Source organism: Ochotona curzoniae, unplaced genomic scaffold (genome assembly GCF_017591425.1).
Source record: "Ochotona curzoniae isolate NIBS_2020 unplaced genomic scaffold, NIBS_Ocur_1.0 contig_2688, whole genome shotgun sequence".
In the NCBI taxonomy this organism is placed as follows: Eukaryota; Metazoa; Chordata; class Mammalia; order Lagomorpha; family Ochotonidae; genus Ochotona; species Ochotona curzoniae.
The window spans coordinates 1,072,200-1,099,922 of NW_024465553.1; the positions used below are offsets into that span (position 1 = coordinate 1,072,200).

Sequence of the window (27,723 nt, forward strand, 5' to 3'; positions counted from 1 at the left end):
TATGTGCTTCTCTCATAATATATTTTACAAAAATGAGATCTTACAATGGTGATTTTTCAAAAATTAACGCATGTGCTTCAATAGTCCCACATTCAGTACTTTCTGGAGTAAACATAAAAACGAGGCTTGCTCTCAACATCTGAAATGACGCTGACCTACAGACTCAACTACAGAATTCCTGAACTCAGAACAGCTGCCGCACTGACTCCATACACGGCTGAAACCGAAAGAGACCCTCTGTGAACGGCAACAGGACAGGTGCCCAGGGCTGTACAACATCCTCCACACGGGCAGGCAGGCAGGCGGGCAGGCTCAGGGCCCTCCGGCCTCCCAGCACTGTATCCACGTCTCCCACAGAGTGCCCATTCAAGAACAACACACTACGCTTTTTCTTTTAACCGGCGCCCATATGGGATGCCAGGGTGTTCAAGGAGAGAACTTCAGCCGCTAGGCCACCACGCTGAGCCTTCTGCCTTTTTTTTTTTAAATCACAAAGTCAGATATACAGACAGGAGGAAAAACGGAGTAAGATCTTCCATCCGATGATTCACTCCCGAAGTGACTGCAATGGCCGGTGCTGCGCCGATCCGAAGCCAGGAGCCAAGAAGTTCCTCCAGGTCTCCCACACGGGTGCAGGGTCCCAAGGCTATGGGCCGTCCTCGACTGCTTTCCCAGGGCACAGGCAGGGAGCTGGATGGGAAGTGGAGCTGCCAGGATTAGAACCTGTGCCCATATGGATCCCAGCCCATTCAAGGTGAGGACTTTAGCTGCTAGGCCACTGCACTGGCTCCCTCTGCTTCTTTTTAAAAAAGATTTTATTTTCATCGTTGAAAGGCACATTTATAGAGAGAAGGTGAACAGAGAGACAGATCTTCCTCCACCCACAGGTTCGCTCCTTACGTGGTCCAACGTTCGGCACTGAGCTGACCCAAAGCTCAGTAGGTGAAAAGGAGCTTCTTCTAAGTCTCTCGAATGGATGCAAAGTTCCAAGCATTTGGGCCATCCACTGCAGCTTTCCCAGGCCACAAGATGAGAAGTGGAGTAGCTGGGACATGAACCAATGCCCATACGAGAACCGATACGCGCAAGGCCAGGACGGGCTTAGCTCCGGGCCTGCTGCTCCATTTCCGACCCAGCTCCGTGTTAGTGCTGCTGGGAATCAGCCCAACAAGGCCCAAGTCCTTGGGTCCCTCACCAAGGGCAGTCCCTGGCCCCTCAACTACTGCAGCCTTTGGGGCAGTAAATCAGAAAATCTCTTTACTGCCTCTATTATTGTTATTCAAATCTAAATAAACAAAAGGAGAATAAACTTGGTGGGCATTCTGCACCAGCAGTTAGCATGGCACCTGGGATTCTCGCACACCACACCAGGAAGCCCCGGTGACGCCTCCCGTCCTTCGGCCCTGTCACCCACGTGGAAGACATGAACTGAGTTCTGGGCAGCGAGTTCCAATTGGCCCAGCAGACAGGATCTTTCTCTCTCGTTCTCACTTAAAATAAAGTTGGAAAAATTAAAAAAACGACTCTTTTCAAAACACTGATAAAATACACTTAAGGATGAGGTGATGAGATTTTGAATGACTTGGGGACAAAACCTGCTCCCAGTAGGAATGGGGACTCTGGGGTCACAGGCCCTCCACAGCCCAGCAAGGGGTCAGCAGGCGTTCACGTGGCCCTCAGAGGCACAGGAGGCACAGCCACAGGGGGTGTGCGCCTGGGAGGGAAAGCAGCAGAGCCTCAGGGCACACTCTAGTATCCACATTCTTAAAATGTTTATGAGTACTATAGCAAAAGTTGTTAGAAATCCTGATTAATGGGCCCAGTGCGGTGGCTTAGCTGCTAAAGTCCTCACCTTGCACACACAGGGATCCCATATGGGCGCCGGTTCTAATCCCGGCAGCTCCACTTCCCATCCAGCTCCCTGCCTGTGGCCTGGGAAAGCAGTCAAGGACGGCCCAAAGCCTTGGGACCCCGCACCCGTGTGGGAGACCTGAAGGAACTTCTTGGCTCCTGGCTCTGGATCGGCGCAGCACCGGCCATTGTGGTCACTTGGGGAGTGAATCATCAGATGGAGGATCTTCCTTTCTGTATATCTGATTTTCCAATAAAAATAAATAAATCTTAAAAAAAAATCCTGATTTATATCCCTCAGGTAGTAAGCTTTCTAATCACTGTGCGTGCCTTTCCTTCCCATCCTGCTGAGAAGCAAGGCCTAGAGCAGATGGCAGGTTCGCCTCTGCCGGGCCGTATCCGCCGGGAAAGTCCTAGGCCTTCCTTCCTGGCACGGTCTCACAGCAACGCACTGAGCTGAGCCTGGTCCGCCTTCCCCAAGTGCCAAGGCGAAGAAGGGCCTGCACCGTGCTGCATGGTGCCCGTCAGGCATCCCAGGCAGGGAGTGAACAGCAGCGCTCGTGTTTAGGATCGGACTCCACAGCCCCGCTGCGGCTCAGAGACTGTCCTTAATGTGTGCTTAACTGACACGGGACACAATTTTTTCTCAACTGAAAATTAATTATGGGATTCTACTCTACAAATGCCTGATTTTTGTGAAAGGCAAAGTCTGCCTCCGACGGCAGTGCAATGATAAGTACGTCTGGAGAACTGTTCACGAAACCTGCTCCTCAGTCACCGGGACTGAATTATTGGGGAAACGATCCCATCCTTGCAAGCGCTGCCTCTGTTTTCCAGAGGGGGGCGTGGCTCTTCAAGCTTCTTCGTCTCTGGGAACTCCTACCCTGTCCCACTGAAGCCAGGGGCAGGTACGGGCCAACCGTGGGAGGGAAGGAAGACGGAGGACAGAAGGCAGAACAAACCTCATTCATGCACAGCATGCCTTCATGTGCTCCCTGTCCTGGAGCCCCTTCCACCCCAGGGTCCTCAGGGCCACTGCCAGGGTCGCAGCACTCTCCTTCCCCCTCCTTTCTCACTGCCCTTTGCTGGCTCATGGGCGCCAGGACCCCGTCTCCCAGCTGCCAGGACCACCCATCCGCACACATGTATCGCTCCATTGCACCTGTAGGCTGCGGCACAGCCCACCTCAACAGCACACTTCAGCTCTCACAGTCGCTCCCTCTGCCGCTCTCGCCTGCCTGTCCCCTCTGGCTGCTGCCCCACCTCCCGTGTCAGCTGTGTCCCTGAAGCCCACCATGCCCAGGACCCCCACTCAGAGCACACAGGTCCTGCGCTGCATCAGGCACTCACCTCCACCCTCTGTCACATCTTGGTGAACTCTCCTCCTGCAGGGCACACCGGCCCCTGACCACAGCTCCTAGGAGGCGGCTAGTGCACAGCAGGCCCCCTGCAGAAGCTCTCCCTCCGCCTCGATGGAAGCGCAGGACTCTAGCAGAGCCAAGGTAACTGAAGTGGGCAAACACTTAACTGCAGCACTGGGCATCAGGCCTGGCTACTCGAAGCAGCAGCTCCAAGGCACTGCACACCGACCAAGCCAACCTCCGAAACACCAAGGCAGCAGAGACCCCTGGCCTAGCGGTCATCGCTGGGCCTTGTCACCACATCCTGGGTGTCTGGGTTTGAGTCTTGCCTTAATCTCAGCTCCATCCCCCTGGTTAAGCCGCCCTGGGAGGCAGCAGGTGACAGCTGAAGTCACCGACGTGGGGACCTTGGATTGAGCCCCCAGCCCTGGCTGTCACTGGCATCCGGAGAGGGAACAGCACAGAGTTTCTGCCTCTCTAACCCCCCTTCTTCGAATAATTAATGCTCATTTTCTTAAGACCCAAAAAGATATCCAATAATGGTAACAGAAAAATCTGATTACATAAATCAAAATAGGATAAAACAATCAAACTTCACTGTAAAAAGCAGCCAGCTGATGACTACTGTGGTCTCGATCTCAGTCCTGTGCGGACCGCCCCAGGCTGCGCACCTGCAGGGTGACCATGGGGACCTGGCTTTTGCAGTGGCCGCACGTGGCCTCCCGGTACTTGCAGGTCTTCTCCACGTGGTCACGCAGATCCTTCCGCAACACCTTCTCTTTGCAATCGGGGCGCACACAGGGAAGCTCCTCAAACTGACAGACATTTTTTAAATGTACCTGTAGGACAAATCATTCAAAGTTCTTAACTGAAAAAAAAAAATCCAACCTTAAGTACTAGATTCTACAGAGCCACAACACACTCCTACAGAAACAGCTCCCGGTTCCCAGTCTTCACAGCCAAGAGCAGCCACTTTCACGCCGTGCTTCGTGACTGCTGTTGAAGGACGGTGCCACTCCTCCTTCTGCACGATGGACGGGTGCCTGCTGCGAGCTTTGCCTCATTCCAATTCAAATATATTGCTGGGACAAATATGATGCTAACTAAAACCAAAGTTAAACCAAGAGAATCAAACAGACCTACAATGAATCACTCCGATGATAAGGAGCTTTTACTATGCCTTCCATAGTTAGAGTCCAACCCGCTTTCTCTCTTCAAACACCCACCAACACCGACCAATGTCAATGACAGCATAAGAACAGTGCCGCATCTGAGCAGCCTGGCTGTGTTCCAAAGCACCAACACAGAATTGGTCTTGAGAGGCCACGTCACTGAACAGCTCAGCAGCAGGACCAGGTAAGGGTCCACATGGTCAGGCTGGGAGAGACCTACCAGCAGGTGCCCCAGTGTTAACTGCTCTGCACAGCCTCTGCTTTCATTCCGACAACAGATCTGAAGGGCCAGGATCTCTCTCTTGCAGCAATTGTCTTTAAACACCTGGAATTGAAAGATCATCATTTTAGGGGATTAACAGTTCTTCATCTACACATACTGTTAATTTAGATATTTTATTGGAAAGTCAGATTTACAGAGAATAGAGACAGACAGATTTTCTATCTGCTGGCCCACCCCTCAGGTGGCCACAACATCAAGAGTTGAGCCAATCTGACGTCAGGTGCTTCCCAATGGGAGCAGGGTCCCAAGGCTTTGGGCCGTCCTTGACTGCTCACCCAGGCCACAGGCAGGGGGCTGGATGGGAAGTGGAGCAGACAGGATATGAACTGCTGTTCATATGGGATTCTGGTGCATGCAAGGTGAGGACTTTAACCACTAAGCTACCACAGTGGGTCTGCAAGACATTTTTTTAAAAAAACACAAGAGTGTTAATTTGGGAAAGCATTAGTTTCTACAAGTAGAATGGAAAAGCTGCCCCCACTGAGTGACATGTGTAAATAATATAACCTTAGGCAAACACTGGCCTGACCCAGCTGCTCTACTTCCCATCCAGCGTCCTGCTTACTGCCTGGGAAAGCACAGAGGACGGCCAGGTCTTTGGGACCCTGCCCCTGTGTGGGAGACCCAGAAGGAACTCTTGGCTCTCAGTTTTGGATCAGCTCAGCTCTGGCTATTGTGCTCATTTGGGAGTGAACCAGATGGAAGACCATCTCTATCTCTCCTCTCTCCAGAAAATCTGCCTTTCAAAGAAACAGGTAAATTAGTAAATGATATGACCTTTATTGCTCTTCATTAGGTAAGCCAAAGGAAAATGGGTTATATACTGAGCAACGAAAGGCCCCCCCGGAGTGTGCGAACATGCCGCAGGAATGCAGGGAACCCAGAGGCTGCTCCCAGGCGCAGCACAGCAGGCGTGGCGGGGTGAGGAGCCCTGCAGAAGGACCTGGGCCGGGCTAGCTGCACCAACACAGCCCGCAGATGGCGAGCAGACTGACTGCGGTGAGAGATGATATTTTGGGATGATTTGTAAATCAATTCTTTGGGGGTTTTCTCAGTTTTCGCCATAAAAAACCACAGATTTTCCATTAGAAGAAATTTTTCTTTTAAATATATATCAGAGCAGTTAATCTAATAATGAAAATTATTTTCCACTGAAAATGAAAATCTTCCTGTCTTTAATTTTATTTGCCCCTTAGAAAACAAATCTTCTCACTCTAACAATCTGCATCTTTGCTCTCAGGCGTTTCTAAGAAACTGCACCTGTCAGCACTCACACAGAAGACCAACAGGGGCTTCAGGATGCCTTCAGAACTCCACAGGCAAGCAGTCAGCAGCTGCTAAGAACTAAAAATGAACTCAGATGGAGTAAAGCCTAATCCTTTATAAACATGATTTTTTAAAAAGTCATGACTGACAATACTTAGCAGCAACAGAACAAGTATTTTAACCAGGAATAAATAAGCTTACAGACAGAAAAACAAGCCCGGAGCCGTAGCCCGGCGGCGTGCACACAGCGCTGCAAGGCCGCGGGCTCTTGAGTCAGACGTGCGTCTGTCCACACCTCCCGGAACCCAGCCGGCTGTGCTCTTTCCAAGGGGATCCGCACGCCTCACTGCGATCTTCAGCCATCAATTTCATTGAAAAACAGGAGATGACAATGCTGAGCGATCACAAGAACCCCTGGGGCTGTGTGACGTGGCACTCGCCCAACAGGCACAGGGTCTCCAACTTCCGAAGCAGGTTCAGGGACACCCACCTGGCCAACCTGACAACAAGCTAGCACCTACAAAGCATCCCAGACAGCAAAGCCCCAGAGCAAGAACTGCACTGTACAGTTCAATGACTTCCAATTAAACACTGCTAGGTCCATTTATCGCATGTCAGAACCCACAGGTTTAATGGGGTCTTGATTCAAAGTGCATCCAGCAGGGCTTGGTGGCATATGGACGGCCACTGTCAGGCAAGCTGAGTGGTCCCCGTATTGAGAGTGCTGCTTCTGGCTGCGTTGACACCCGCAGCTACGTGAGGAGTCGCCAGGCTGACTGTACTCAGGTCAGACGACCCCGTGGGAGAAGGATGCCAACACCATGACAGATCAGAAACCCATAAGTACCTTGTCCTTGGCGATGCTTTCTTGACACGCGGTGCACTTTGGACTTGGAGAGCTGCAAGGGAGACACCGGGGCGCAGTCAGAGCAGAGCCTTCAGGCCCCCACAGGCCTGAGTCGCGCTCCATGTGAAGCAAGGGAGAACAGAGCAGTTTCTTCAATGCAGATTTTCCAAAGGGAACTTAGTAAGTAGAACACTTCAACTCAGTCCCACTAGGAGAGCCCTTTTCAGGGAACATGAAAGTGAACTCGACTCCAGCTCTCTCCAGCACAGGCCCCTGCAGCTTACTGAGGCTGCCTAATGGACTCTGCTCCCCAAGAGGCCCGCCCGCCGCCACACGCGCTGCACAAAGGGCAACACTGACTGCTGGCCAGCCCCTCCCCTGGGTTCACCGCAGTCAGCAGGCCTTTTTTGGGCACGGGGCAGGGACATCACTGCTGAGTGCTGCAGACCGTAGACAGCCCAAGGAGACAGGACGGTCTGGGGTGCGGGCTAGAGCTGAGAGGAAGGGGCTGGAAAGCACTGAGCAGGGTGCTGGGACTGCAGAGGTCTCGGGGCAGCCCAGCCTCGAACGGCCAATGTGCCCTGGGACTAGAACCAGCTTGAGGCAAACCTCTGTCATTCCCACCCCCTGGTGCAGCATCCAAAGCCTACAGACGAGCTGCGAGACAGAGGAAGCTGCTTCTCGGCCTCCCTTTGCGGTCACTCAGCAGCACTGCCACTGCTCAGGAGTGCAAGGTTAGGTGTGCACAGACAGGGTACTGCTCAGAGGACCCCATCCCGTGTGCCCCGGCCCTGGCACATCCTGCACACAACAGCAGAAAACTGCAACAGCTGCTTCTGCCTCTTCCACAGAACTAGGAGCTCCGCGAGCAAAACAGCGGATGCCATGGCTTCCCGGACACAGTGGCTCACAGCTGGAAGGAGACAGTGCCACAGGTGCGGGCAGACAGGACCCTGAACGCGTCACGAGCCAGGCTTACAGACTCTCCCACCTCTCCAAGGTGAATGAAACCTCTGCGGTTTACTTTGCTAACAAACAAGCGTGTAAGTGGCCGGAGGCGCAGGCCATGGCAGGCTATGTGGCAGCTGCCCCCAGCCGCATGGCACCCACCTCAGCACGTTAGCCATGCAGCTCTCACAGAACCGGTGCCCACACTCGGTCTGCTTCGGGTTGCACAGCACCTGGCGGCACTTCTCACACTTGTACTTGTCTTCCACGGGCTTCACAAACTTCTCCTTGTAACCTCCCTGCTCGGGCACAAACACAGCTGTCCCAGGGCCGCGGTCGGGGTGGTGCTTCAGCGGGGGGTTGGCCTGCATGGCGCAAGGGGAGTCCACCTTTTTACTTGACTCCATTTTAGTGAAGAGCTCTGCCGGGGAAAAGGAAAGAAGGGTGGGTAGGTAGCAGGCCGTCCCAGCACCCACAGCGGTGGGAAAGCAAACGTGCCCGAGAAACACAGCTTTGGTTTTTTATTTATTATTATTGTTACATTATTTTACCTGAAAGGCAGCAAGACAGAGACAGCTCTCCCGCCTGCCAGCTGGGCCCGGCTGCCTGCAGGAGTCAGGGATCTGCCAGGCCCAAGGCAGCTGCCCACAACTTTTTTTTTTATTGGAAAGTCAGATATACAGAGAAGAGACAGAGAGGAAGATTTTCTGTCTGCTGATTCATTCACCAAGCGGCTGCAACAGCCAGAGCTGAGCCAATTTGAAGCCAGAAACTGGAGCCTCTTCTGGGTCTCCCACACGGGTGCAGGGTTCCAAGGTTTTGGGCTATCCTCGACTGCTTTCCCAGGCCACAGAGAGCTGGATCAAAGGCAGGGCCACCAGATCTAGAACCGGTGCCCATATGGGATCCCAGCTTGCACAAGGCAAGGACTTTAGCTGCTAGGCTACTGTGCTGGGCCCACACTTTTCTTTTTTAAAGATTGTTTTTTTTGAAAGGCAAATACATAGGGAGAAAGATTTCCATCTGCTGTTCGTTCCCCAAGTGGCCGCAACAGCTGGAGCTGAGATGATCCAAAGCCAGGAGCCAGGAGCTTCCTCCAGGTCTCCCACACAGGCGCAGGGTCCCAAGGCTTTGGGTCATCCCTGACTGTTTTCCCAGGGCACAGACAGGGAGCCAGATGGGAAGTGGAGCAGCCAGGACACAAACTGGCGTCCCTATGGGATCCTGGCAGCTAAAAGGCTAGATTTATCCACTAGGGTATTGTGCTGGGCCTGGAGCCTAGAACCTTTAGTCTAGGTTTCCTTGCTGGGTGTCAGGAACCATGTACTTGAGCCATTCCCTGATGTCCAACAGGGATGCAGGGACGACCAGGCACACTGACCTGGGCTGAGAACACCCTCTCTGAGTTCTCCCTCTCAACATGTAGTGAGAGCAGCCGTGCTTCTTTCTTTCCACTCAACATTACTATGCTGAAAACTCACAGAAAAATGAACTTCACACATCACATTTTCAATGTTCTTCACGGTACGCACACCACTCTGCTGCGCTGTATGTCTGAGCTCCATGCCCGGTGCTCAGCATGGACTCAACTCACACTCTCAGCCCACCTCCCTGCCCTCGTGGGCCGACGGGCCGTCACACTGCCTGCTCTGCGGTCCAGGCTGCCAGCAGGCAGGGACTCTGTCTCGGACACGCTTCCAGACCACAGGTGCTGCTCCTTCCGGCAAGCCCCTGGGGAAGGCCTCCCATGCCTGATGGGCCTGTCCTGCCCCCATCTCCCCGAGAACCTGTGCTCTGTGCTAGTAACAGCAGCATGTGGCAGGGCAGGGTCACGGCTCCCACAGGCATCCCTGTGCCAAGGGCACTAGCGGGAGGCCAGAGGGGTCTGCGCAGGCTCTCCCAGCACATGTTGCTACGAGCCCGTCTGCCAGCACAGTGGCTTCCCAGTGCAAGTTTCTCTCAACAAGAAGGGGGGCAGGTCCGAGGAATGAGCCAGCTGAGCAACTTCACCGCTGACACTCAGGAGCCAGCAAGTGAACACAAATAAGCACACACACGCGTGGGACAGCTCCTGCGGAAACCCCAGCTTCTTGACAAGTACAGCACGCATTAACAAATACATATCAATAATGAGGCGGGCACCACGGCATGGCACACTCCTCAGACAGCAGGACACACGTTCACGCTCCGGCTCTGCTCCCAACACCAGCTTCCTGCTGATCCACTCCCTGAGACGGCAACTGAGGGCAGACCCCAACAGTGCTCGCTGCTAGCAAACACCGCCAGCCCTGTGCGGCAAGCAAGCACGTCAACGTGCACCCTGGGAGCACTGCTGGGACAGTGCCCACTCTCCGTGCTCCCTAGGACAGTCTGATGCTGTGGTGCAGGGGGTTTAGCCGCTGTGCTCCCCAAGACTTCACCAAGGAAGTGAGGGGCCATGAGGCGAGGCCAGGAAGGAGTGTAGCGTGGGCCAGGCTGGGAAGCCTCAAGAAGACTCTGCACTACGAGACTCCCTCGGGGCGCTGCTCCCATCCCAGCGCGGCAGTTTCTTTCCAAAGTCCCAAACACCAGCTCCCTCCAAGATGCGTTACGTTTTTAGCCCAATTTGCTTCCAGAGCGCCTCCCCAAACACCCCCTGGGGGCCACACACCGTACCCCAGAGTGCAGGCACCAGGAGAGAGCGCATCAGACCACTCCTTCTGTCTGAAGTTGATAAAGGATGAACACTCCCTGGATAGAGACGTACAGAAACCCGAACGCCGGCAGCAGGACACTGGACAGCTTAACGTGCTCCACTACGCTGGGGTTAGCTCTGATCAATAGAACAGGCTGGAGCTGAGCAAGCACTCTCATGAGAAATTCATTTATTTGTGAAAACAAAGTTTCGAGGGCCCGGCCCAGTAGTCTAGCAGCTAAAGTCTTCCACCTTGTAGGCACAAGAATCCCTTATGGGCCCTAGTTCTAATTCCGGCAACCCGGCTTCCCATTAAGACCCTGCTTGTGGCCTGGGAAAGCAGTGCCAACTTACAACCTCATGTCTTGAGGAGCCATGCTTACAACGCAGCCACCTCCAGCTCCAGAGTGGTACCGGATGCTGCAGGACAAAGCCTCCGGCTCCTGGCTTTGTGGAATACAAGGAGACGTGAACGGCTCCCTAAGCACATGAAAGGCCAGGACTACGCTGCCCAGGCTCAGCAGTCCATCAGAACTCAGCCCATTAAGGTGGCACGCAGACGTGGCCACACATCCTGGTCCTGTACGGCCTGTCCTTGCAGCAGGAACAAGGCAAGCAGCAGTGCCCCTCTGTCCAGCACAAGGCAAGGACAAGCCCGAGTAAGGGAAGTGAAATCCCTGTATGTGTGGGCCCGGCGCGATGGCCTAGCAACTCAATATGCACCCTGAACGTGCTGGGCGCTGGTTCTAATCCCAGCAACTCCACTTCCCATCCAGCTCCCTGCTTGTGGCCTGGGAAAACAGTCAGGGACGGCCCAAAGCCTTGGGACCCTGCACCCGCGTGGGAGACCTGGAGGAAGTTCCTGCCTCCTGGTTTGGGATCGACACAGCACTGGCCACTGCAGTCACTTGGGAAGTGAATCACTGGATGTAAGATCTTCCTCTCTGTCTCTCCTTTTCTCTGTACATCTTTCTAATAAAAATAAATCTTTAAAAAAGAAAAAGAAGAAAGAAACCTCTGCCTGCAGAGGTCCAGATTCCCCCACTGGTCACACCCACGCAGATGGCCAGGGGCGGCCAGCAGGCACGGGAAGGCGTCTCCTCTCTACATATGTGGCAGCAGACAGCAAAGCCAAATTGCAGCTTTCCTTTGCTACCAACAATGTATGCTGGGAATTTTTCTGTATCAGATGTAAAAAAAAAAAAAACCTTTTTATTTTGAAGGTCTGACTGCCACCCAGCTGGAGAGCTCATGACAGTTTATAGGTAATCCTTACGGAAAGCTTGGCTGCTTTTGATGTTCCACTATTAGACAACTTTGAAATGAGCCCAAATCCAGATTTTGAACACTTTGGCAAGCAAACAGCAAAGGACTCGCTGGGGCAAAGACACCCACATTATTAAAAATGAAATCCCGGGGGGTGCTGAAATCTCTGTCAACCTGTCATTTCTTTTTTTTATCTGAAAGGCAGAGAGAGGCAGAGAGAGCAGCAGGGACCGCACAGCCCTCCCTGCCAGTGCCGGGCGCACAGCAGCAGGGGGTGGGATCAGGATCAAGGCGCGGGACGTGAGACGCAAGGCAAACCAGCATGTGGACTTCTCCAGTGAGCAGCAGCTCGTCACACAGACACCACCTCCAACGGCACAGCGCATACAAACACCACTCCTCCTACTGCAGCTGGCCTGTTTTCTGGAGAGGGCTGCCGGCCTCACTACTGTCGTGTGGACGCCATCCTCTAGGGAAGGGAAGTTGTGGGCACGCAGACGCACAGGAAGCTCCAGTGGCCCCTGGGTGCCCTTCTGCACCACAGAGCAGTGAGCCCTTCCTTACCTGTCCCTGCTCTGTGCCCAGCACATCAAGGCCCAGACAATGGACAGATGGTGCCTGCCCTGGAAAGCCAGGCCAGCCCTGAGAGTCCAGTTCAACGCTGTGCCAAGCAGCAGACCAGAGAAGTCCCTGCCTGCAGGGAAAGAGCTGTCCATTCTCAGAGGAAACTCATCCCAACTGACTCCACCTTCCGGTCCACATTCATGTCAGCAGGCCACAGCCTGTCCAGCCAGGCCTACCCCAAGTCCTGGAGTTACAGCCCATCAGACGGGGACCCACACTTTACCTACTGAGCCCACTCCCAGTCCTGGATCTTGCACTCTCCAGGTTGTTCTGCAGTACACTTCGACAGGACTTGCCCCCATCCGAGCACTTACAGGCTGACACTTATCAGCCTGCCCTTATTCTGGCTCATGCCCGTACCAGTGGATACAATTACATTAGCCCAGTCTGGCTCTCTTACTAACCCAGTTCACGTGCAGGCCAATAGGTGTTGTTGCCCTGCCCGGTCTGGTCTGTCCCCAGTCCCAGCTCCCATGCTCACCAGCAGGAGCAGTGGCCCAGCAGGGGAGTCCCCACAGCTCCTCTACGAGGCTCACACCCCCTTCCCCACCAGGTCTCATGTGTGCTGGTGGGTGCTGTGACCCAGTTTGGCATGGCCCATCTAACCTTGGCATGTGCCAATGGGTGCTGTAGCCTGGCCTGGCCCGGCCTGCTCTGCCCCCAGTTCCAGCTCACACTGATGGTGCTGCCATTCAACCCAGACCAACCAGCCTCCAGCCCTGGCCTGTCTCGCACCCTGTCCTGGTTCTCAGATCTGCCAGTGCTATGAACTGGCCCTAGCTTTCTAAGATGACCCAGGGCTCTGGCAGACAAAGAGGAGGCAAACAAACACCGAATTGCTAGGCCATCATGAAGGGAATCACGGCATCGAGGTTTCTTGGTGAGACAGTATCGATGCTGATGAGACCCAGACAGGCCCAGCTGGGCCAGGTCAGGACTCCTGTACCCACATGGGAGACCTGGAAGAAGCTCCTGGCTCCCAGCTTTGGATCAGCTCAGCTGTGGCGGCTGGGGCCATTTGATCAGTGAACCAGCAGATGAAAGACCTTCTCTACTTCTACTTTGTAAAATCTGTCTTTCAAAAATCAATAAAAAATTCTGTCTCTCAAAGTAAGAATTATGATTTTATAAATAAAAGGGACATATAGAAAAATAAAAACCATACACACACACTCCCTCCACCCCTATGTATAGAAAAACAAAAACTCACTCTAATTCTATCACAAAATCCGCTTCCTGGGAGCAGCAAACAGCCAGGGACTGCAGCACGGTCTGCTGAGCCATCATTTGGGATTCAGCTTCCTGGCTCTGGGAGGCTGGTACCCAGCCCTGGCTGCTCTGCTTCCAATCGACTTTCCACTAACGCATCCTGGTGGGCAACAGAAGGGGCGCACGTGTGTGGCCCGTCAGCCACGTGGGATGGAGCTGCAGACTCCTGGCTTTGGCCCGGCAGTCCGCGGCCGTCAGCTGCTTGAAGCATGAAGCAGCAGAAGGGACGGTCATCCTGTGTCCCTCTGCTTTCAAGCAGATGAATAAACAAACCCTTTTTTTAAAGACTACAAAAGGAGTACTAACTATGTGAAACCAACTAGCATAGTTCACAAAAGATATTTTTCTCAAACAAAAGCCTATTCTAGAACAAATGACATGGACCCAGCAGGCTAGTCTACATCGGTCAGATGGAACCGTGGGCATGGCTGGCTCGAGGACAGCAGAGACGGACACCAACAGGTGTCAGGATTGTCAGTCCTAGACTCCACGGACCACCCGCCACCCAGACAGGAAAGGCGCAATCACCCAGTGGTCAGCAGGTTGCCCCTCTCCCTGTGTAACAGGCATTCCCCATGGCTCAAAACCCAGCTGCTCCCCTGCCATCCAGCTCCCTGCTGACATGCCCGAGACCCATGTGGGAGGCCTGGGAGAAGCTCCTGGTTCCCAGCTTTGGACCAGCGCAGCTCTCAACGTGGTGATTAGTTGGGGAGTGAACCAGAGCGTGAAAAAAGCCCCCCACCTTCCTGCCTTCCTCTTTCTGTAATGTTTTCTAAACAAAAACCAAATACGCCCATCACCAACAACTGACAGAAATATAAGAGAACCCTGTCCGCTAGCATCTGCACATGAACATCTACCTAGGATATTTCCAAGAAAACAGAATTTTTGGATTTAGGAAAACCACTTGAGGCAAATTTCTCACAACCCACCCAGAGGTGACAACACTGACCAGTCCTGACGCTGTAACCACCTTGGTGTGGACTACTGCCTTGTCACCATGTACAAAGCCAGGCAGAAGCGCCTGAGGTGTGTGTGCACTCCAGCACTCCTGCAGGGACAGAACAGGGAGAGCAGCAGTGCACCTGCCAGACAGCCCTCCGCAGGCCTGCGAGGCTCCCAAGCCTACAATCCTAACTCGGCGGATCTTTCCTGGTATAATCCTGGGAAGCCGTCTCAGATCACGTGAGGTACACCTGATCTAGGCCAACTCAAACGGAGTAACAAGTGGCGCCAAAAGAAAGAGCTGAATAGGGCCCGGCGCGGTGGCGCAAATGGTTAAGGTCCTTGCCTTGCACGCCCGGGATCCCATATGGACGCCGGTTCTAATCCCAGCAGCCCCGCTTCCCTTCCAGCTCCCTGCTTGTGGCCCGAGAAAGCAGTCGAGGACGGCCCAAAGCTTTGGGACCCTGCACCCATGTGGGATACCTGGAAGAGGCTCCTGGCTTCAGATCGGCATAGCATCGGCCGTTGCACTCACTTGGGGAGTGAATCATCGGACGGAAGATCTTCCTCTCTGTCTCTCCTCTCTGTATATCTGCCTTTCCAATAAAAACATAATAAAAATAAATCTTTAAAAAAGAAAGAGCTGAATCTACGGGCCTGGCACCTTACATGTGCGTGTCGGATCCTGTCCTAGCTGCCCCACTTCCCTCCCAGCTCCCTGTCTGGCTGGGGAAGCAGCGGAGGACCCACATGAGAAACCCAAAACAGGCCTCGGCTTGGCTTGGACGGAAGCTCACACGCTCTGTTTCAACTTCAACTTCCAAATAATGAATAAACGCTTAAAGAAAAAAAAGGACAAACTGCAACTGTAGGGTGAGCAGCTGGCGCACAAACAGGAGAAAGGAAGGCAAAGCAGCTGTGAGGCACAGCGCTTGTCCCCTCCACCCAAGGGCTGACCGTAATCCCACCTGCGGCTGAGGCGCAGCTGCACGTGAACTGGTTTAGAAACTGGAAACAAAGGTCCACGTGCTGGTTACAGTGCTCCAGGAACTGGAAAGCCCGGGGGAAACCAAAGAGGGAAGCACCCGGCACACTGAGCCTGCTGGCTCGCTGGCTGCTCAGCACCACGCCCGCACAGGCAGAAGCGGGACGATCCCAGGAGGTTTTCGCAAAGTTCACTTAGGCAGACTCAGCCCGCTGACTCCTCGGAACGTCTGATCACAACCCCTTACTGAAAGCCCCTCAGGAGTGGAGGGGGGTCCAGACCATCACACCTGCCTGGCAGGTAAGCTGGAAAAGAATCCGGCTCGAACCACGCAAGCCTTTCAGAGACAACAGCCACACGCAGCCCCTGAGCCGCAGGACGCACCCAGGGCAGCAGCCGCTTCAGCACTCCAGCCCTGCCCAGCACAAGGAGCAGCGCATCTTCCCAGGTGGAGGCAAACACTTCTTAAAGAAGGCATTAAGGTCAGGGAAGAGGACTGGAGGCATTCACATATCAACAAAGAGTGGGAGTTGACTTGAGATTCTGCCAGTGATCCTGCACCTCTCCGTTACCTAAACCTGGACCAGGAAGTTCCCGCCTGCGCATCTCCACACTGACAGGACTGCCCCGGGCCAAGGCTGCACAGTCCTCACTTTAACTGTCCTACAGATGTGATCAGCTGTGCTCCTAAAGGGAGATCACCACCAACACCCAGACTCCTGTGTTCTGCAATTTCGCATGACAGGCTTTGTCACCAGTCCCAGCATTTGCCAGCTGATGCTGCACCAAACCCAACCAGCCAGCACTGGCTGCACCCGTGGCATGCACAAGCACGCACCAGTGGGCACAGCTCTCTCGCGGTTCACATGTAAACCAGCAGGTGCTGCGGCCTTGCCTGGCCTGGTCTGCCCCCAGGCCCCAGCTCTCATGCCCTAAAGTGGGCGCAATGGCCCAGCAGGAGAACCCCTCACAGCCTCCCCCTCACAGGAGAACACCCCACACTGGGCTCACATCCACCCACCTCACCTCGGCATTTGCAGGCAGGTGCTGTAGCCTGCCTGGCCTGGCCAGCCTGCCCCCAGTTCCAGCTCATGCTGGTGGGTGTTCCCCCAGTTCCAGCTCATGCTGGTGGGTGTTCCCCCAGTTCCAGCTCATGCTGGTGGGTGCTGCCACCTAGTACGGCCCAGCCAGGCCCTCATCTCGGCTCTAATGTGGACTGGCTTGTGTCACAGTCCAACTAGACCTGTCTGCACCCTATCCTGGTCCTCGGATATGCCAGTGGGTGTTATGAACTGGTCCAGCCTGGCTTGATTACGGACCTGACCCACACGTATGCTGGTGGGTATTGTAACCCAACATATTCTAGGCTGCACCCAGCCTTGGTTCTCACGCTCACCTGCAGAGAGAGACCCCATCCTGACAAAGGAGTTCCCCAAGCTCCTCCATCAGGCTTCCTCCCAGCAGCAGATCTCACACATGCTGGCAAGTCCTTGGCCCAGACTCAGTCGACTTCCTGTCCTGATACGAACAGTGGCCTTGCCCAATTGGCCCACACCCATTCCAGTTCTTACTACTGGGTGTTACAGTCCAGCCACACCTAGCCCACACACAGACCCAGTTCTCACGTGGTTCAGCGGGTGCCAAGAACTAGCTCAGCTTGTCCTACACTGACCCCGGCTCATGAGCACCAGTGGGTGCTCGAGTCTAGCCCAGTGTGATGCACCCCAGACCCACACCAACGGGTACTGCTGTCAAGTCCAGTCCAGAACACAGCTCCCATTCTGGCTCTCAAGCTCACAAATGGGAACCCCAACCCAGCCAAGATGTCCCCTTAGCTCCCAAATCAGGCCTATTCCCAGCTATAGATCTTGGGCGTCCCAGTGGGTGCTCTGACCCAGCTCAGCATACTCCATCCCGTCTCGGCCTTAGGATTGGATGTCACAGCCTGACCCGGTCCACCCACAGTCCCAACTCTCACTGGCGGGTGCCAAGAACTAGCTTGTCTGATCTGCTCTCGTTCCTGGCTCACGCAAACTGCTAAGTGCGACAGCCTAGCCCGGCATGATCCGCACTCCAGCCTGGCCCTCTCCATAAACAACCCACACACTTGTCAATCACTAGAGCTACCTAGCCCAGCCTAACACCCAACCATGATTCACATGCTCACCAGCAGGAGTCATGCCCACCAGGGGAGTTCTCCAAGTTTCCCAACCAGGCCCACTCCCAGAGCCAGATCTCACATGTGCCAGCAGGTACTAGGACCTACCAGCACAGTCTGCCTCCTCCATCCCAGCCTTTATATGAGCTGGTGGATGCTGCAACCAAGCCTACTCCACACCTCATTCTTGGGTTCACCTGCGGGTGCTGCAGCCTGGACTTACCCAGACTGTTCCCATTAGTGTCAGAAGGTTCCATGGTCACGCGTAGCTCAGCCTGTCACTACCCCCAGCCCTTTTAAAAATTTTTTTTAAAAAATTCTATTTATTTTTATTAGGAAGGCAGATATGCAGAAAGGAGGAAAGACGGAGAGGAAGATCTTCTGTCTGTTGATTCACTCTCCAAGTGGCTATAACAGCCAGAGCTGAACTGATCTGAAGCAAGGAACCAGGAACCTCTTCTGAGTCTCCCATGTGAGTGCAGGATCCCAAGACTTTCGGCCATTCTCCATTGCTTTCCCAGGCCACAAGCAGGGAGCTGGATGGGAAGCAGGGCCGCTGGGATTAGAACTGGCACCCATACGAGATCCCAGGGCATGCAAGATGAGGACTTTAGCCACTAGATTACTGTATCGGGCCCTACCCCAGCTCTTAAACAAACCAGTGGGAATTACAGTTCCATAGGGTTGGCCCCATATATCCCCCACAGAATCTGTCTCCGGACCTGGTTCTCTCCTGTGCTGGTCAGTGTCACGGCCCAGCCTAATACCGCCCATCCCCTGTTCTGGCTGTCAGGTGCTGTGATCCAGCCCTGGCATGCAGCTTTAGTGTGCACTGGTGGGTAGTGGTCAACTGCAATCCATGCTAACTAGCCCAGCTGGACTCTCCCACAGGTGAGTGAGGGCGCTGGTACATCTGTGCATAACTGTGCTGCAGCTCCGCCCTCCCGGGTCCCAGCGCCCTCACTCACCTGCAAGTTCAGATGCCTTGTCAGTGCAGTCCCCACGAGCCATTCATCACCTGCAGCCTATTCTCTCAGCAGTCTTCCCCGCCACATTTCTCCTAATCCCCATCCATGGACCACGCCAGCAGGGAAATCCCCAGGCTCACGCTGCCTGCCGGGATGAGGTCCCACATCTCCCCAAGTGCCCCCCCACGCAGCAGCATCTCCCAGGCCCCCACAAGCCGGCACCCCCAGACTCCCAGAAGCGTGGGGCCAGGCGCACATCCCACAGGCAGCCAAGCTCACGGTGGCTGCTCGCTGTTTTCATCTTGCTCTTTGTGCAGTGTACAGTCACTGCTGTGTAAACACACGTCATTACCCACTTTTGTACAGTCTCTGCTTTGGGGTCCAACTCACACCAGGAAGACCGTTCTGGCACAGCCAGCTGACACCCTTGCTCATGGATTTCTCTGGAGCGTGTACCAACAAGTGTGATTGCTGCGTCACTGAGTAACTGCACAGTTAACTTCGCTAGGTAAAGCTGTTGCAGCCATTTGAGTGAACCGACAGTTGAAAGATTTCAACTGCAACTCCGCCTTTTCAATAAACAAAGCTTTAAAAGTAAATACAGTATATTATAATGTATATTTTGTTTTCCTAATATTAATACTGCATTATCACTTTGTGTTGTATATATTTATAATTCTAAATTATACCAATTTATAATTTATACAGTATATAATAGTAATAAATACAGTATATATCTGGCATTTACACCATCCTGCCTTTGGTCAGTATCTGCAGTTTTCTTTTTTAAAGATTTATTTTGGGCCCGGCGCGGTGGCGCAAGTGGTTAAAGGTCCTCGCCTAGCACGCCTGGGATCCCATATGGGCACCGGTTCTAATCCCGGCAGCCCCGCTTCCCTTCCAGCTCCCTGCCTGTGGCCTGGGGAAGCAGTCGAGGACGGCCCAAAGCTTTGGGACCCTGCACCCTGTGGGAGACCCGGAAGAGGCTCCTGGCTTCGGATCGGCATAGTATCGGCCCGTTGCGCTCACTTGGGGAGTGAATCATCGGACGGAAGATCTTCCTCTCTGCCTTGCCTTCTCTCTGTATATCTGATTTTCCAATTAAAAAAAAAAAAACAGTCTAATAAGGCAACTAGCTAATACATCTTGGCAAAGATAGTGAGGCACAGACAAAGCAGAGAGAGGGTGGCCAGCCTCTGCTCGTGTCTGAGGTCCTGCGCGGCCCCCCCGCTGATGCTCTTTGTGCATGGGCAAGGGGCTTTCCCCAGGGCAAGCACCCCAGAGAGAAGCCACATAACAACTGTACCTTTGAGTAGTCAGTCCAGGAAGCTTAGAGCAAACACAGCATCAGTACTGAAGAAAGGAGCAGAGACCAAAGTCCCTAAGAGAAGGCTGCCACACACTGCCATTCAGGGCCACGCTATTGTCATCCTACACAAATTCCACAACACAGTCTCAATTTTCTCTGGTAATTGGAAAATCAGAAACCAGAGTTAACTAGAATCTGGTGAAAATGTCCATTTCTACTTCAACCTTCACGGCTCATTTTACGCACCCTGTAACTGGAGAGCTGAACCTAACACTCCTGTGCTCTCCCTCCTTACAGGTGCAGTGTCACAGCCCAGATTCACTTGGGGATGAGCCCAGCTCCCTCTGCTGGTGACAGTGGGCACAGCAGCTTCCCTGTGGAACTGAGCAGCACAGGTGGAGAGGCACAAGTGTCACCCACGATTCTCCTGCCACTGCCCCACAGGCCGTGCTGAGAAGCACAGGGACCTCCCGCACGGCCCTGGCTTTCCCACGGACAGACAAGGTCAGTGAGTGACTGCAGGAAACAAGGGGAAGACAGGGTGTTCTATTTCTAGGTTACGGGGATGTTACCAGGATAAAAGGAAAACTAAAGACCTAAAGCAAACCTCTTCCGTCGGGAGGGCGATCCTCAGGCAGCCAGGGGCCAGGCTTCTGAGCCGAGGTCGGCTTCGGAGCCGCTGTGGCACCCTAACCCAGCGGCACAACTTCCTGGGGCCTCAGCTTACTCATCTGAAAAATAAGAGTTAAATTACATAAGGATTGTTCTTAAAGATTTGGGGCTTTGTTTTTGTTTTTTTAAAAAAAAAGTTTATTTTCATTGGAAAGTTAGATTTACAGAGAGAAGGAGAGACAGAAAGATCTTCCATCCACTGGTTCACTCCCCAAGTGGATGCAACAGTCAGAACTGAGCTGATCCGAAGCCAGGAGTCAGGAGATTCTTCTGGGTCTCCCATGCAGGTGCAGGGTCCCAAGGGAGCTAGAAGGGAAGTGGAGCAGCCAGGACACAAACCGGTGCCCATGATGGATCCCAGCACATTTAAGATCAGGACTTTAGCCACTAGGCTACCGCAATAAATATTTATTTGTTAAAAGTCAGCTACAGAGAAAGGGAAACTGGTGTTCCATTTGCTGGTTCACTTCCCAAGTGGCTACAGAGGCCAGGGACGCGTCAGGCCAAAGTCGGAAGTCCCATGTGGGTATCCCAGCAGGTGGCAGGGGACCTGGCCATCTTCCACTGCTTTTCCTACGACATCAGCAAGGCGTTGGACAGGAAGGGAGCAGCTGGGACACAAACTACGTCTACCACGTCACAGCACCAGCAGAGGATTCTCACTGAAAGCCTGTAAAGGAGCCACAGTTAGGTGCCTGCGGATATCACTGAAAGGCCAGTCTGCTCCAAGTTCACAGTTCAAACTCTGAGACCTGAATATGCACCTAAGAAGAGCACTAATCCCACACAGGTGCGGGTCTGCAGTGGCACCATCACAGCTTCGCCCAGGCGCCAACACTCAGACTTTAGACCCCGTAAGATTAAAAGTGGGCTCGGGGGCAGGGGGAAGCGGCTTGGCGCACTGGTTCTCTGTATGCACCCCATATGGGCTCCAATTCATATCCCGGCTGCTCCACTTCCCATCCAGCTCCCTGCCTGTGGCCTGGGAAAGCAATGGAGGACGGCTCAAGGCTCTGGGACCCTGCACCCGCGTGGGAGACCCAGAAGAAGCTCCTGGCTCCTGACTTTAGACTGGCTCAGTTTTAGCCACGGCAGCCATTTGGAGAGTGAACCAGCAGATGGAAGGGCTTCTCTATCTCTCCTTCTCTCTGTAAATCTGACTTTCCACTTTAAAAAATAAACAAATCTTTTAAAATAATTACAAATAAATGTTTCAGTCCTACACAATCAAAATATCACCGATTTAAATGCACAACGGGAACTGGTTTTCAAAAAACTACGTCCTACATTTGCACAAACAACAAGCAATGCTTCCATCATGAAGCCTGCACGCTCTCAACATTTTCAAGTCTAACATTTTGAACTTGGGTCTTCTTAAGGCAGATCTCTCCCCCTCTCCCCAAATCCACCAACACCAACTGAGTCGTGACCCCTCGAAGCCAAGAGCCAGGGCTGCCTGCAAGGAGCTCGTGGGAAGCCATGGCAGGCTCCCAGGACACAGGGGCTGCAGGCATGCTCCAGTGGAGAGGAGCCACCCTCAGCCGTGCCAGCCCCATCCTGCATGGCTTGCAAAGGAGGTAGTGGGGCTTCACACAGCTGAGGCCAATTCCCAAACCTGATGCTGAACACCTCAGTCCATCCGTGGCCAGGAAGAGACCAACACAGACGCCACCGGTCCCAGAGCTGAGCCCTGATGAACAGTGTATCTGCACTAATCCTGAGTGCAGGCTCTCAGCTGGAAGAAACCTCACTGAAAATGCCACAACAGTTACCATGGTAACCCAGTGGCATCGGACTGATAAATGGCCACCCATAATGTACTTAAAATAGTTTGGGGCCACCAATTCACAGCAAAATAAACCCGATTTCTGATGACCGGTCCTCCTCTTAGATAAACAGGGCAGGCACAGACCCCATGCTTTCCAAAATGCTCATCTGGAAGCGAAGCAAGAACTCAGGTACATCAATCTTCACGTACATCTCTCAAATCTGACTGTGTGCCATCCTGAAGAACCCATTCAGAACCGTGCCGACAATAATTCTTCAGAGTCATCAGTAAGAAGCACAGTGTGACTTCTCAGGCTCAGGAGAGTCTCTGCATGTGCTCTGCCTTGCACGGGAACACCGTTTAAAGCCTCTGTCCACTGGGAGAAAGCACAATCACCACAGACAAGTGGCCCGGCACCGTCCACCGCACACTCCCCTTCCATGCAGAACAGGCCTGTGCTGCCACACACGCCCCCGTCGCCAGCACTCTCCCGGCAGGCCTGCAGGGCTGGGAGCACGCCCTTCGCCATCCCCTCCTCAGACCACAGGCAGCCAGCAGCAACCGGGAGGAGAGGCGATCTCGCGACGATGTCTACATGAACGGGGGGCTTGCATACCGCTGCGTCGCAGTCTTTCCGAGAGACTTGGTGCAGGAAGCTGCCTTTTGATTCAAAGATCTCATGCGGATCTTTAAAACAACACAGCAAATACCTGAGCATTTCTGTTTTCTAAAGGCTACTGCTGTCTTTCGCTGCAGGACAGCCGTAACAGCGGTAGTGCGGGGGGTGTGGCAGGACCCCCATCTGTAAAGCTCCGGAGCTCGCTGAGAGGACCCCACGCTGCTGCCCAACACCAGCCCCATGGCCCAGGCCGCAGAGGGACACACCTGGGATGGACAAGGCTTCTGCCCAGAAATGCAACTGCAGCCAGCACTTGCAGCCCTCCGTGGGCAGCAGTCCCCCTGAACCCTAGCTACCTCAGCAACTTAGTAAAAACAGCACAGTAGAAACCACAGTGGTCAGAACACTGAAAATATTAAACCACTGATTCTACAACCAAACTCAGACCAACAGATTTCTGAACTAGTAGTACGCATGTTAAATGCCCTTTATCCATGCAGTGAAGACCAGGCACATGCTGAATGCAGAAGAGTGAGGCGAACAAGGCAGCACACCGTCACAGCGTTAACAGCGCACAGTACACACAACACAAGGCGTTCCCAGCTGAGCCTGCAACAAGCCGGGTGTGCCCCGCAAGGCTCTAGGAGGGGCTCTAGAAGCCCGAGGAGCCCTCAGCTGGGAGCAGCAAGGGCCAAGGGGGAGCGCGCGTTCTGCCGCTGGTCCTGGTGGGTGCTCAGCAGGTATGCAGGCCCATCCTGCCCTGCGCCACCACAGCTGCCAGGTGGTGGAGGCACACGGCAGTCAGAGGGACCAGAAATGCTGCAGGTGGCGCTGTACCAGACACTACCCTTCAGTCCTGTCTCAGGGATGCCAGGAACGCGCGACGAGGAGTGACTAGTACATAGGCAGCCTCAGGGGCACCCTGCTCTACCCAACGTCCAGGAGACCATGTGATACAGGCGAGGTGCTGGGTAAGCTCGAGGAAGAAACACAGAAAGAATGTACTGGAAGCCGGTGCTGTGGGCATCAATTCAAGCCTTCACCCTGCAACGTTGGCACAGCACGTGTCCCAGATGCTCAGCTTCCTACACAGCTTTCTGCTGACCCAGGAGCAGCAGGGCCCCGCACTCGGGGGAGACGTACAGGCAGCTCTGGGCCTCAGCCTGGCTCAGTCTGTTGAGTGAATCGGTGGGTGGAAGACCCTCCCTGACTGTAGCTCTGACTTCCAAGTAAACCAACCTTTCCACAACAATCTGCTAGATACTGCTTCAGCCTTCGCACAGACGGGTGCTGCGGCCAGGGGCTTCACATGCCTGCCTGCTCCCCACCACGCAGATCCAGAGTCCAGGCACAGAGGAGCTGCAGGAGGCGAGAGCAAGCCAGGGAGAGCAGAGCCAGCACCCTCATCCCTGGGCCCCTAACACTCACCAACACCTACCAGGAAACACAGCACTGGCCTGAGGAACCAGGAAGGAGGATCACTGGGGAAGTTTTAAGGAAATATCAGTCTTCCTACCCCAATCTGTCTCTTAAATGAGAGTCCACCAGAGCAAATGACAAGTTCTTGTGTGCAGATTCCTGACTGAGCAGGACTGTCGGCCCGTGGCGGATGAGCTCATTGCTCGCTGGGCGCTGGAGACTGAAGGACCTCCAGGGAGCTCGCATCAAATGCTGCTGGGGACTGAGCTGCCACTCTGAGCACCGCCCACTGAGTTCCAGCAGGGCTCTGCCTTTCAAAGCCAAGATGAAGGCCTGTCCTCTGTGCCCGTGTCCCCTCCCACAGGCACAGACAGCAAGGCCGGGGACAGGACTCCCCCACTGACTGCTCTCGCTCAGCCAGCTTCCTCAGGGGTCCGAACAGCAAGCAGAGGATCTTTCAGTCACACTCCTTGTCCCACAGAACAGCTGGTGTGCAGAGACAAGGCTGAGATCCTGAGCTATGGCACACGAGCAGAGAAGGCAGGCATGGCCAGCAGTAAGGGCAGGGCAGCACCACTCACCACCTGAACCCAGCTGCAGTGGCACAGCGCAGTTCATGGAGCCAGGCACCCCCACGTGTGCAGCAGAAACAAGTTCCCAAGTGCAGCAGTGCAGCACCGCCCCTCGCCACAGCCTGAGGACAGGGACCCTCCTGCTGGGGGGGAGTGCTTCTCATGGGCACTGGGTCTCCTTCAGATGCTCACACTTGCTAACCAGACTCCCGCACAGCAAACAGAGTAAGACCCAGGCTAACCGCAGAAAACATGGGAAAGATTCGCAAAAGGATAAGCCGTCTGAACCTGTCCAGGCCAAGTGCCACAAACATGAAGCAAATGTTCCTAGCTACGTGGTCCAACCAGCCGGAGCGGCAGCCAGTTTGGTGGCTCACAGGGTATCAGTTCAAAGTCTGGCTTCTCCACTTTTAATCCAGCTCCTGCTAGTGTACCTGGGAAGGCAATGGGAGAAGCAAGCTCTTACAGCCCTGAGCCCCCATGGGATATAAGGAAGAAGTTCTGAGCTCCTGGCTTCGTCTGGCCCAGCCCTGGCTGTAGTGCCCACTTGAGGGGTAGACCAGCAGACGAAAGCTATCTCTCCTTCTCTTTCTCTGCCTTCGAAATGAGTAAAAAGTAAACAAATCTTAAAAAATAGATATGATGAGAGACCTAAAGGGATCCTAATATTAACTGAACAACCATAGAAAGAACTGCTATTTTATCAAATGACAGTAACAAAATCAGTAATTTAACTCAACAACATTTACACCAACTTCAAGAGGATTACGGAAACACCCTAACAGGTTCAACTGGACACTTAACACACCACTAAAGCATCACTCCTACTGATACCACTTCACAAACAGAAACCCAGGCACCAGGATTAACTGAATTTAAATAAATTAAGCCCAAGGAGTGGATTGTCCATCATCTGAGCGGACAGCACAGACTAGCTGCCAGTCATGGCTTGTGGCACTGTGCCTAAGAATAGAGGCATTCCCAAAGACCAACGGGGAGCACACATAGAGCCATGGCTGGCTGGGGTGCACATCTATCAGGAAACGTACGTGATAAGCTCATTCATGACCAGTGGGTGCGTTCTGGTCTGGAATCCTGCTGCTTCTCAAGGCAGCACAGGGACCAGGGACGTCAAGACTGGACACAGAGGCACTGCCTCTTCCCACACACGGGGCAGGAGCACAGCGGAAAGCCACAGAGAGCTACTGCCTACGCCTCGATGTCTGCCTGAGGACCTGGGGACACACATGTACACAGACGAGCCCACCAACACGTGCAGCAAGCACAAAGCGGAAACAAGCCCCATGTGTCAACTAACCAAGACAGGCAGGGCGACAATCCAGGCAACGGGGGACTATGACAACCGGCTGGTTCACAGCACAGCACTGCGGCTGATGCAGCAGGCTGGAGCAGAGGAAGCTACGCTGTAGCCCGCACTGCCTGTGTCAGGTGTTAGAGTGCACCCAAGTCAGCTTCCTGCCAACGGGCCTAGAAAAGCAGATCACGGCCCCAGTGGTTGGGCCCCCAGCACCAGGAAGGGAGCCACATGCAATTCCTGGCTGTGGCTTCCGCCTGGCCCCGTTTAGGGAGTGAACCAGCGGATGAAGAGTCTGTCCCTCCTCCGTGAGTCGTGAAGAACAAGGGAAGCAGAGAGGTCAGTCATAAAAGAGCACGGGCCGGATCACTGCACTGATGTGAAACCTACAACACAACAGAGCTGCACAACCCACTGTGCAATGTCAACAGCGCCACGAAGAGACTGGACAGACACGGCTGGTGGTGACAACCACCGGCCAAGCAGGAAGGCGCCAGGACACGGGCTTTCACGCGAGTCATCTGGAGGTATCCCCTCCAAATATTTTTAAAAAGATTTACTTTTTTTTTTTTTTTTGGAAAGTCAGATTTACAAAGAGGAGGAGAGGCAGAGAGCTTCCATCTGCTAATTCACTCCCCAAGTGGCCACAATGGCCGGAGCTGAGCCAATCCAAAGCCAGGAGCCTCTTCCAGTCTCCCATTTGGATGCAGGGTCCCAAAGCTGTTCTCGACTACCTTCCCAGGTCACAAGCAGGGAGCAGAATGGGAAGCGGGGCCATTGGGATACAACCATATGGGATACAACCATATGAGATCCTGGAGGGTGCAAAGCAGACTTTGGTCGCTAGGCTGCCCTGCTGGGCTCACTCTCCAAATGTTTTAAATTCATTGTTAAAAATTACTCCTGACTGCCATGGTAATGTCCCCCCTCAAAATCTGAGCTCAGCAAGTTTCCAAGGAAAAAGAATCTTTAATACAAAATATAAATGACATATTTGCACAAACGTCACACTTTTTACATGAGACACAAGCAGCACTATAAAATCCATCAACACCCTCCTGAAATACTCATTTGTTCAGTCCTGTCTACTCTGAAATAAAGCAAACCCTAATTTTTCAGATTCAGAAACATTTCTCAGCTTTGAGCTCAAGCAGAACACATGTATCACCTCAACCCGAAACTCGCAAGAGCAACAATGTCTACGAAACAAGCAAGTGGCCACAGAAGAGCTCCACGCTGTCCCCAGGCCAGTGCCCAGCAGCTCCCACAGCAGTGTCCCCATTCAGCCCCGGAGCACCTGCAAGGCCCACGTCGTAGCCCAGACCCAGCTCTCCAGCTGAAACCATCACTACCACAAAATCTGATCGTTTTCCCCATCTACTCACAACCCCAATGAGTCAGCCAGTGTGGAGGATATTTTACATAACGGGAA

The 27,723-nt window shown here is 53.7% G+C and overlaps 1 protein-coding gene across 4 annotated transcripts in view; it reads right to left on the reverse strand.

The window, feature by feature from the left end:
• Positions 1-27,723, reverse strand: part of TRAF3 (TNF receptor associated factor 3) — a 73,424-nt gene that overhangs the window by 14,400 nt on the left and 31,301 nt on the right. For 2 of the 4 annotated variants that reach the window (XM_040975034.1, XM_040975037.1), the window contains exons 2-6: positions 20,347-20,353; positions 7,891-8,147; positions 6,781-6,832; positions 4,605-4,709; positions 3,884-4,051 (exon numbers count right to left, since the gene is read on the reverse strand). In XM_040975034.1, the coding sequence (XP_040830968.1) occupies positions 3,884-4,051; positions 4,605-4,709; positions 6,781-6,832; positions 7,891-8,135 (570 nt within the window). In that variant the 5' untranslated portion in view covers positions 8,136-8,147; positions 20,347-20,353. Of the gene's footprint in view, positions 1-3,883; positions 4,052-4,604; positions 4,710-6,780; positions 6,833-7,890; positions 8,150-20,346; positions 20,354-20,533; positions 20,658-27,723 lie in introns of all 4 variants that reach the window. The other 2 variants (XM_040975035.1, XM_040975033.1) reach the window with 1 other exon arrangement.